The sequence below is a fragment of the Acanthochromis polyacanthus genome, chromosome 6 (assembly GCF_021347895.1).
Source record: "Acanthochromis polyacanthus isolate Apoly-LR-REF ecotype Palm Island chromosome 6, KAUST_Apoly_ChrSc, whole genome shotgun sequence".
NCBI lineage: Eukaryota > Metazoa > Chordata > Actinopteri > Pomacentridae > Acanthochromis > Acanthochromis polyacanthus.
The window spans coordinates 38,622,394-38,634,329 of NC_067118.1; the positions used below are offsets into that span (position 1 = coordinate 38,622,394).

At 37.2% G+C, this 11,936-nt stretch overlaps 1 protein-coding gene across 1 annotated transcript; it reads left to right on the forward strand.

Annotated features, from left to right (window-relative positions):
* The first annotated feature begins 4,730 nt into the window (after positions 1-4,730).
* sypl2b (synaptophysin-like 2b) lies at positions 4,731-11,324 on the forward strand. Its single transcript, XM_022205353.2, has 6 exons — positions 4,731-4,903; positions 5,041-5,118; positions 6,938-7,056; positions 7,168-7,372; positions 9,232-9,420; positions 10,029-11,324. Exons 1-6 carry the CDS (start codon positions 4,886-4,888, stop codon positions 10,149-10,151), a joined length of 732 nt encoding a protein of 243 aa, XP_022061045.1. The 5' UTR covers positions 4,731-4,885; the 3' UTR covers positions 10,152-11,324.
* Positions 11,325-11,936: the final 612 nt, after the last annotated feature.

Consider the following 11,936-nt stretch of genomic DNA (forward strand, 5'->3'; position numbering starts at 1 on the left):
ATCTAAAGGAAAATTTAAAAAAAATATCATATCATGCAAAATTATTGTATTTTATATGTAGACCATTCCAATGCACATTAAAAAAATTAAAATGCATTTTTTTATGAAAAACGAGTGAGATATCCTCATTGAAACATGATCTGTGAGAGGTAAACAACATCACTGCACTAAATATTAAACAAAAAGCTCTATAATGGAGTTAATAATGGGATACAAACTGTGTTTTTTGTATGAAACTTCCTCTGCTCAGCATAAGTGGAATCAACATAGAAAATGCAAATGGTTTATTCCACTTCTTCAAAACATAAGAGGTGTCAACTCCATAAAATACAAAAAATTCGAAAAGTAAAATATATATATATGTACTGTAGGTATTTCAAATGTACATAAAAGAGTTTTAACATGCATGTTTTAATGAAAATGAGTGAATTATCCTTCTGAACTGTGATCTATGAGAGGTAATAAAGACCACTGCACTAAATATTGATTGAATTTGTTCATAATGGAGTTAATAATAAGATACAAACAGTGGAATGTTTTTGGTTTCTTTCATTTTTGGATAATTAAACATCAAATTGATGCAGGAATATAAATGCTGTTCCTGAGAAATGAACCTAACAGGAGGGTTAAAGAGAGAAAGTTAGCATTTCTATTCTTTAGCGGCAATGAAATGCAGCTTTATATAGACTAGTGTTTAGTTTTAAAAACGACTTTAAATCCTCAATAATATCAGTGAAATTTCAAGTTGATGCTTTAGTTTTGCTTTCTAATCAATTAATTCTATCATTAAAAATACATTGTGAATTGATTTTTTACATAGTCAGATGTTTTTATTTTTTGTGGGCTCATGTGTTTGATTTGTGTGAAGTTGTCAGTTGATTGTGTCAAATCACTATTCCAATGAAAAGTGACAGATTTTCCCAAAAACAACACAACTGTTTTGAATCTGGAGGGATATTTGATTAGCGTTTATTAACTAATCATTGATTACACGAAAGGGATTTTCTTTTAATGTAGCAGGTCACTGCAGCAGCCAAGTCTCCTGTAACTATACGGAAGGATGATTCTCCTCACTTGTAGGTGTCTTTTTTTTTGCACTGTTTTGTTTCACCGTATCATTTAGGTCAAATGCTTAACAGGAAAGGCACAGCACTGCGACATGATGTTAACTTCATCTAGCAAAATAAAAGGATATTCGATGAAAAAAAAACTGTCTAAGATACCACTTCCTGCATCAAAATGAAGAAGCAAACCGCTGAAGCCGCACTACAAGAAACACATCCACTATTATGCACTACATGCAGACATACGGTACAGTAGAGAAGGAGGCAATACATGAGCAATGTTGTTTAAACTAGCATTTCATTGACTTAAGTAGCTTGCAGCACTAATACTGTTTATAATCAGTTATGCAAGAAATGAGTGCTTCAATAGTAGGACTTAGAGTTGTAACTAATGATTATTTCCATTGGCAATTCATCTGTCAAAGATTTTCTTGAATAATCGGTTAGTTGTTTGCTATTTAAAATGTCAGAAAAATGTCCACAGTGATGACCTCAAATGTCTTGTTTTGTCCACAACCCAAAGATATTCAGTTTACTGTCATAAAGGAGGAAATAAATAGATTTTTTTGGCTTGTTTGTTTGTGTATCTTGCACCATGTGTTGCGTAAAACTACCGTATTCCTCACTGCTACATAACAACAAGTCACTTTGTCAGGGATTAAACATCTGGTTCTGCTGTGATGCTCAAACAAGAGATTAAATCCTCCTGAATCTCCCCACCAGCAGATCCTTCTTGTCATCGATGAAGTGAAATCCGGTACACAACTTTCAGGAAAGGAAAAACAACCAAGCCAATAAAATCTATTGCAACAAATGACTGCTGGTTGGAAAATCCCTCTTAAAAAGTTTATCAAATCACTAATTTATGTCTCTACTCCCCCGTCTCAGTTCTCGGACTCAGGTTAGAAATATCTGAGGTATGAGCTTGTGATCCTGTTCATCATAGCTGAGAGAAACTGGGCCAAAAAAAAGAAAACGAGTCTTTCAATCATATGATCTTCCATAAATTAAGTCTGAGTCATATTGTATTGATTGATTTTGTGATTTTTTTCATGTGATGGGAAATCGGGTCATAGCAAACCCATGACTGCTGGTCATGTGTTGCAGTGAAAATATCTTTACCCTTCACTGCCATGACCCTGCAGGAATGTAATTCAGACTATACCCGAAACTATGATTCTGTTTCGATCACTGTGGAGTTTTTAGTTTTTCTCTCATTTGCAAACCTGTTGCATTGTTGCCCTGAAACAGTAAACTAAAACTGCCGGTAAAAGACGGTGGACCGGATCAGATAGTCATGCTGAGTATTTGATCGTCCTTATGTTTAGCTTTTGGCGTGGTGAAACCAGTCTGACAGGTTTGCAACACTGCAATAACAATACAGGTGTCACCTCATCACGCTCAGAAACACTGAGCGGCTCAGCAAGTTTCAGTGGTTTCTAAAACCCCTGCAAGCTGTGAAATGTCGGCTTCATTCAAATGTACCCCAGGGTCATCAGGAATATGCTTTGTGTTGATTAAGGCTTGCTTATATATTACTTGATTCCCAGATTCACCCACAAAACCAAACAATCTGATCTGTAGAGCAGCATTCCTCCACGATAGAACTGTACAATGGAGCTGCAGCCCCTCCCCCTGGGCAGCCTAGTCAACTATTAAAAGGTGGAGAACAAAGCCACTCTTATTCCTTCAAGATGTGCTCCGTTAAGACGAGAACCGTGTCTTTCTGCAAGAAGCCAGATCTTCCTGTCTGGCTGCTCGGTGTGCTGAGGGAAAGATGGGTAACTTGAGGGACGGAACCGAGTGCAGCTGAATCTGGCTGCTCACCAAGACCAGGAACAAGCGTTTCCATTGAGCCACTGAGGGAATTACATGGAGCCTGTGTGTGAATGAGTTCAGCCCACACTGATGGGAGTCATGGGAAGCTTTGCATAAAAAGGGTTGGTTTAATAATTCTCATACAGTGGCTGCAGAAATGGCGACATCTAGTGAAAAATAATTGCAGTTGCTGTGCAGTCATTTTCACCATGCAAACTGTAACACGATATAAAGGAGTTTTGCTTAACAAAATCAAGATATCATCAGAAAATTTCCATATTTACACATTGTTTACATCAAATTGACCCAGAAATATCAATGCTGTTCGGGAGAAACGAATCTAACAGGAGGGTTAAAGAGGGAAAATTAGCATTTTTATTGTTTAATCACAATGAAATACAGCTTTATACGTACATATTCACTCACTTAATAACAGTTAGCAAAGTGTCATGTCCAAATACACCAAAGTGCAGTTCATTCTGTATATATTCTTGAACTTGTGTTGTTAGCATCCTTGTGTTCTTCAGTTTTTCTTATTTTCTTATTTATATTGTATATATAGTGTATATATTTTATGCTTTTTTTGTAGGGGTTTTTCTTACTGTCACTTTACTGCTGTGACGTTGCAAATTTCCCCTCGTTGGACTAATAATGGACATTGAACTCTTTTGTAGAACCCGTCTGTGAGATTAAGAGCAAACTTTGATTTTAGAGACAAACCTAAATCATTTTAAACAGGGTTCTTTTGTTTGGTTGTTGTTGTTTTTTATAATTTTGAACTACTGTTTCTGCAGCCACAGGCTTAAAAAGAAGGAAAAAAGGAGGTATCTTGAAGGGCCCCTGACCCTACTCCTGTGTAAGAAAAGTATGTACAAGATAAGGTTTAATAATATACAAGAAAACCTGAAACCACCAGTTCTCCTGGGCTTGCGAACAACTTGAACTGGCTTGCTATGTTTTAAATAAATGGTCATTTGAGTATGTAAATTTTCTGCAGCGACACGCACTGTGTAAACATAGCTAACAGGAAAATGATCCTTTGGAAAACATAGGAAGGCGAGGTTAGGTAATACTGCATGACTCTGCTTAGTGTCACTTGATGTCACAAATTGTTCTTCTAAAAAAAGATGCACCTAATTAAATTATGTACAGCTAACTGACCTGCAGAGACTCTGGGACTTTTAGAGCTGTTGAGATTATCAAAGTTGTGTTTGGTTAGTAATCCGCTCTGGCGCTCAGCTGCATCGACGATTTTTTAAAAACTTGTATTTGCATTGTTTTTCATAATTAACAAACACTGAGCAAACACTGGAGACACCGATAGCGGAGTCACAGCTCCAGTATGAGTAAATATATTCAGTACAATCGCTCCCTCCATCAACAAACAAAGAAAAGAAGGCGTTTGCATTTATAATGCCAAGGGTGAATAATGACATAATATGGTACAGCATAAGACTGAACAATAAGAAGTGTTAAATTAAAATCCTGTGACAAAATAAGGAATACTAGAGGCACACTCTGTGATCCATAAGTTGTAAACTGAGGCTGAATGTTGTTGAAATTGAATTTATTTTTCTGAAGAAATGTCAGGTTGTTCATGATGTTTTGTAAAAAGATAATTCCTTAAATGTGAATATTTTCTGAACATTTTTTGCACTAAAACAAAGGAAAAATTAGGCGTTGTGGTTATTTATAGGTTATTATGATTTTACTGGTCTGGCCCACTGGAGATCAGATTGGGCTAAATGAGGCCCCTGAACTAAAATGAGTTTGACACCCCTGCCATAAACTGTATAATAAAGATAATATTTAGTGCCTCAGCAGCGCCCCCTTCCGGATCCCCTCCTCTATGATCACGTGTTATCAGCTGCTGAAGTTGTTGAAAACTTTGACAAGACGGAGGAGCCTCGAAAGAGCTGCAAGGGGCAACAAACGAGCGAGAGAAAAAACAGGGGAGACACAACTTCTCGACACCAAACTGCATTTACACCTCCGGACGCACGATGGAATCCGTCGCCCAGGTAACGACGCACACAGCAATAAATGACGCAAAACAAACGGACACTTTTTTTTTGAGCAAACACACCTAAACTTACGGGTGTCCTGCTCAGTGGATTAACGGCGCCTTTCTCACTGCGAATCTCAATTTTCCCACCAGAAAGTCATGACTTCTGGATTCAATCTCGACTTGGGGCCCCTGAAAGAACCGTTGGCGTTTATCCGTGTGCTAGAATGGGTAAGTTTTTCCAACTCTTTCTTACCATATGGCCTACGGTGGGGTATGTTTTATACAGCTATGTTTTATAAGTACGGGCTGTCTATCCCTTGCTAATTGATTATACCGTTCGTCTTGTGATCCTCTACATTCCCGGAGAAGCCGTGTAACTGGTGTGTGGAGCCGTTTCAAACGTGGTATGCAGTTATCAGGTCGTTTCAATCAGGTTAGCACGTCCAGATGTCCGCTTATAACGAGCTATGTGGAACTCCCAACTGTAAGCTAATGAGCGTTAGCATGTTAACTGGAACACAAATTAAACGTTAAGGTTGATGTTCTGCGTGGTGTTTCTAGCCAAATAAATCAACATTTATTTAATTTAAAGACTTTACTTGCAGCTTAGTGTTTTTGTGTTTGTAGTCTCACTAGAGTTGAAGAAATAATCGAAATATTATGTTGATAAACTTCATTAGCTGCTTTTTTTCTGGTAAATGCTATGTAAGCTACAGTATGCTTTTTCAAAATTGGCCGCCCCTTTTTCTGGTATTAACGTTATTAATGTTATATAGACATTTTAGAGGGTACTGAAACTTGAGTTGTTGTGACACAATACAGGAAGTTAAAACAGTCCAAATTTTGTCCTCAGTTCGCTGGCTTAACTTCATTTTTAACCCAGGCATCCAAAATGAAGTCATTGTTTCAAATGGTACCACTGATTTATAAACTCAAGATCATTGATCAATCATTCCCGAGTCAAATAATCACAAGATTCCTAATTAATATGACAAAGTTAGAGTGGGCTATAGACAAAATCCAATCCTACAAACATACAAAATGCATCAAAATGTCATGTTGGAATGGATATGTTCTACTTAGTGGTTCAATCATTCAGCTGCCAATGTGAAATTATGTATAAAAGGAGTAAAAGCACTTCAGTTTAATCTTTTTGTTATGCCTCATCATCTCTATATGTTAGGATAATTTTACTAGTTGAATATTGTGTTGAATTTAGCCCATTTAGCTCCACTATACTTGCAATCATTTATTTCCCTGATAAGGCATGACTTCCTCTTTGTCCTGCGTCTTTATGATGTTTACACTGAGGTAAACGGTAAAATGCAGCCCATCATGCTGTTTTAAAAGAAGCATTTGCTGAGATGCCCTGATCTGTAAATCATATTCTCCACATGTAAGGAGGAGGAGACGCGCTTCAGAAATCACATAACCACTACTTCCCACTGCAGGATAAAAGAAATGCACAAAAGAATTGCTGTATGATAGAAAAACTGGCTTATTTCACTGCTGTGCAACACATAAATGCATTCAAAACTGTGCTCTATGAATATTTTGTGCTTGTAATATGTCATTTTTTGTGCAGTATCAGAATTTTCTTGCATATGGAATAATCCTGTGCAGCAACTGTTATTTCCTGTATTCAGTGGAATCTGCGAAAAATCAGAATTTCGACACATGGAAGAATCTAATCGGTGTCAAGAGTACAATGTATATTTTTATTTTTCAACAAATGACCTTACATTTTTGTAACACGGCACATTTCCCCCTCATCTTACCATTTTTCTGCACACAATTCAGCTCTGATTCTCCTAAAGTAGCTACTTCTGTATAATTTTAAGGCCCCAGGTTTGCGGCTTCAACCCCTGAACCATATTCACCTTATGGCATCTGGTGGTTAGGACTTCCTCTGTCGGATGTGTGCTGCAGCAAACGTAAAAGGAAATGTGTGTGTGTGTATGTGTGCGTGTCAGTTTGACGAGCAATTTCTCCTTAACGTCCTCATTTATGAGCAGTGTCTCCTCTTATCTTTCATCTGTGGCTGCAGGTGTTTGCCATATTTGCCTTTGCTACAACTGGAGGTTACAGCGGTACAACCAGCATCAATGTCCAGTGCCAGGGAAGTGCCAATCAAGAAATACATGCAGACTTTAACTACCCGTTTAGGTGAGTGTGAGCAAACACAAGTAGCTATAACAGGTAGAAACCATCTTAGAGGAAAATGTGCATACTTTTAAGGTGATGTTAATTTCAAATGTTCTCTGTGTCTGTACGCAGGTTGATGCAGCATCCCTATGATGTCCCCGAATGTAAAGTCAACCAGACCACCACCAAGTCCTACCGCCTGACTGGAGACTACTCCTCCTCTGCAGAGTTTTTCGTCTGTATCGGAGTCTTGGCTTTCCTCTACAGCACTGCTACGCTAGTCCTCTATTTGGCCTACCAGCACTTGTACAAAGACTCTAGTCGTGGCCCCATTGTGGTATGTTTTTATTTATTCTCTATGTTTTGGTGAGATGAATGTGCTTTGCTACATCCTACCACAACTGGTTTTCAGTGGTTGAGATGAAGTGCAGCGCAAAGCAAATGTCAAGCAGGAAAGTGTTGGATTCAATATATAATTAAGGGAATTTTAAAGTCCATGGGATATATCTTTCTTCCATTTTTATTTAAAGTTAAAAAACTAAAGTTTTTTTATATTCATTATGATCATGTCTTTACAAATTCCATAATTATTTATTATGGAAACAATCAGTTATTAATAAAAAAATGACTGGATATCACTAAAATGTCAACTAAAATAACTGTTCAAATTTAATAACAACCACCTTCTAATTAGCTAAACAATAATAAAATGAGCTTATTCAAAAATTGTTTTGATTGTGTTCTTCAATCGTGACATATATTTCTCTTTTGGCAATATGTCAGTTTTTTTTAATGAAATTAGTAAATTGTATTTGTGTCCAAGAAATCACTTTTAATTAAGTTCCCCATCACAAAAACACCTCTCAAGGAAGTGTGTTAATTCCAGATCACATGACCTGCTCCACATGATGTCATTTCGTCCTGAAGAAAAGACTCCAGGGCTGTGTCCGAAATGGCATACTAACGTACTACATACTCAATGAGTATATACTGTATACTACGTACTATAAGTATGATTAGAATGCCGACCGTTCACACTGTAGTATACTACTCCGTTTCCCATAATGCATTTCAAACCTCCGACGACAAAAACCGGAAGTACGGCTATCAAATATCTCGGCTGAATGCCGGCTTCAGGTCGATTTTACGCTAACAAACAGTCGCATAATTAATGTGGCAATTTCAAGCCGGCACTCCTCATGCAGTTATTAGCCAGATTATGCGAATCGTTTCAGTTGTAGCTGCAGGCTACTGGAGGTAGCTGCTACTTGTTCTGTATGCAAAGCGAGCTGCTGCAACTAGCTGCTAGCATTCAGTAGCACGTTGTGAGGCGTCTGACAAATTTAAAACGTTGGTCAGAAAACGCTTATTTCTCAAATCTGTGGGGTGATTAGGATGACTACTTAACCACGTAAAATAAAATAAAAATCGCCCTGGTCCGGCCACATATCCCGCGGAGGCTTGCATTTTGGTGGATAGCTCGCAAAGCATTATGGGGCGGTTGAGTATGACTAGTGTGGTCACCGTGCATACTTAAAATTTTTCCGGATATAGTATACATCCGGGTATTTCTCGCGTACTCAATCTATTCATACTATCCAGTGTGAACGCACTCCATACTTATTTTGACGTCACATTTAGTATGAGTAGTACGTTAGTATGCGATTTCGGACACAGCCCAAGGCTTTCTGAGTTATTTAATGTAAAATAGTGTGCGAGTCAAGGGTGAATTTATGGCTTGCCAACAGGTTTACTACAATATCTTTATGAATAACTTTCATTTTTACTCAGTTGTGTATATAATATTTAGAAGAATCTTCCTGTGTTTGGTTATAGGCAGCCATGTTGATTTTCGGCCTGAAAACAGCAAAAATGTCAACTATGATACACAAAGTCCCACAGTTCTATACTGACCCGTTACGTTTGTGAGGGTTTTTGTGACTGGATCTACTTCGACAGTATTTATACTGCGTTTCTTTTGTGTAACGTTTAACATCTTATGTTAGCTGCTGAGTTTCAAGAAGTGCAGTCCATGTTGGAATCCAACTGGAGGTCAGAGAAAGTGCATTTCACAGAGTTGTGTAAATGAAATGATGGGAAGGGTGTGGTTTCCCAGCAGCTAAGGGACATATTGCACTAAGTAGTCACTAAGTTTGTCAGTTGTATACAGGTTGACCTTTCTGTTTGCTCTATAAGGACCTGTTGGTGACTGCGTCCTTGACCTTCCTGTGGTTGACATCATCCTCTGCTTGGGCGAAAGGCTTGTCTGATGTGAAGTGGGCCACCAGTCCTACTAATCTTCTAACTTTAGTTGAAGTTTGCAAAGAACCCAACAAGTGCACCGCGGGGGCCCTCCCTCACATGGGCAGACTAAATGCCTCGGTGGTAAGTTTTGCGCAGTTTATTTTTTATTTAACCCTCGTGTCATCCTGCAGGTCAAATTGATCTGTTTTAAAGTTTGAAAATGTGGAAGAAAATATATTTTGACAGTGAAATTTCTTATGTCCACATTTTCAATATTTTTGGGAAATTTTTGGTGGAAAAAAGGAAATGTTAAAATGTTTCTTAAGAACATTCACAAAATAATCAACCAAAATCCAGCAAATTGATTTTGGTTGATTTTTTTTTTTTGAATGTTCTTAAAGAGAAAATTTGAAGTTTTACTGACATATATGTAATCACTTTAGATATTTTTAGGATTTTTTGGGAAGATCTTTACTATTTTTTTTTTTAAATGTTTACAAGAATTGTTTGCCAAATTTGTTCTTTTTTTAAATAAATCTTTTCAGGTAAGCTTTTAGGGCATTATTGGAATTTTCTTCCTAAAGGTTTTGTTGGGGGACTTTTTTTGCTGAACTTTTGTACTTTTTTCAGACAAGAAGCAATATTTTTTGGTGCCTGTAAATGAGGACAACAGGAGGGTTAAAAATATTCTCACATCTTTTGCAGAAGCACAGCCTGAGACGTTTAAATTATGTCTTATTTTTTGACAGATATTTGGTTTTCTGAACCTCATCCTGTGGGGGGGCAACTGCTGGTTTATTTACAAGGAAACACCTTTCCACAAGTCAGCCAACCAGCCTGCGGATGTGGAGGGGGGAGTCACGCCATCGTAACTACGCAGCTTCCTCCTTTCGAAGTTGTCCAACATGTAGTGCTATTAAATTAGTCATGTTTGGTAATGGCTGTCAAAGCAAAATACATTTAAAGTTACAGTATACATTTTCAAAAATGACTGCTCTTTTTGCAGTATTGACCTTATTAATTTCATACACGCATGTCAAAATGTCCTGTGTTAAGACAAATTAATACAGGAAGTAAAAGCAGCCAAAATGTTGTCCTTATAGATTCTCCGTTTGCTTGTTTAGCATTTTTATACAAAGGCATCCAAAATAGTAACACTGATTTACAGTATTTTTTGCTCTATTCATCGTTTCTGTCTTCAGCAATCGCTTTAAAAACTCAGGGCTGTTGAGTGTATCTATCGCAAGATTCCTAAATGATATGAAATACTTGAAGTGCATATGTTGTTCACACAAGTCTAGACTAGACAAAATTTCAGCCCAATTCAAAACCATACAAAAGGCATCAGAATGTGATGCAGCATTAAATATCTTTAACTTTGTGGTTCATTTGGAGAAATAACTCAGCTGCCAATGTGAGATTATTTAGAAACGGAGTAAAAGCACTTTTATTTTATCTTTCTGCAGTACGTTGTGCCTCGTCATCTCAGTATGTTCTCATAGTTTCACTAGTTTACACTAACGGCTGAATAGTATGTTGAATATTCTGTTGGATTTTAAGACTTACATTTGAAACTGGCACGTTGACCAGATATAAGTTACAGATAATATTCCTTAACAGGTCATGACTTTGTATTTTTCCTGCATCTTTATAATGTTTAAATTAAGGTATTTGTACGAAAATTCCCCATAAAGACCCGTAATAATTCAGTACTGCTGTGTAGCATTAGCTAGTTGCTGTTATTTTGTTTCCTTGAGCACTTGACTGATGTCTCTAACCTGTTCCTAATGTTCCTTTTATCTTGCTTTTGCCTGGCTTCTACCTCTGCGCTGTTGTAGAGGAACACAAACTGTAATTCTCCTTTTCTGCCATCGTTATGACTTCCTGCTTTTATGTACAGCAGGCTTGTCCGAGTCACAGTTTGTAGTTTAATCTATCGCTGTGTTGTTCAAAGTTTCACAGATGGGTTTGGAGTTCATGTTGGAATCCAAAAAGGTACTGTGTGGACTGGAAAATGCTGTACATCAATAAAAAGACAAGGCGGATTTGTTGTTGTCTGATTCTTTTTAATGCATAATACAGTTTATCAGACAGTGAACCTGAGCTGATACTACTTATACTGAGCATCAGATTCACATCGTGGACTCTAATCTGTGTGATTTTAATAATTTGTGCAGATTGAGGCATTCAGGTAACATAAAAAAAAATCTTTAAATTACAGTTTTATCTTGTTAGTCTGGTGAGGAATCAAATCCCCACATCCTGATCAGTACACACCCAAAATTATAAAAAGAAAAAATGTACAGGATTTGGTTGGACTATTGAAACCGTGCATAAATTGGATTTTTGTTTAACTCACCATTCATAACCTTTAATACTGTACAGTGTATGTATTTGGGGTTCATGCTGTTGCTCAGATAAAGCAAAAAATGCACTACACAGTAAATGTTACAAAACTTCGAATTTGCATATTGTTGGGGTTTGTGGTGCTGCTCAGATAAAGCAAAAGAATGTGACCATATCACATGGACCATAGCAGCTTTGTGAAACTGACAGAAAGTTTGCAGTATTCTGAAGCAAATCTAAGGAAATTTAAGCAATTAAAAATTCAGAAATTGTGTTTTCTTCAATCACAATCTGTGCATTGATTGCATTTT

Excerpts from the sequence above, each read along its gene's own strand:
- sypl2b (XM_022205353.2), top strand. Across the intron at positions 5,119-6,937 it reads TTATCCGTGTGCTAGAATGG|GTGTTTGCCATATTTGCCTT; the intron begins GTAAGTTTTTCC and ends CTGTGGCTGCAG. Across the intron at positions 7,057-7,167 it reads GACTTTAACTACCCGTTTAG|GTTGATGCAGCATCCCTATG; the intron begins GTGAGTGTGAGC and ends GTCTGTACGCAG.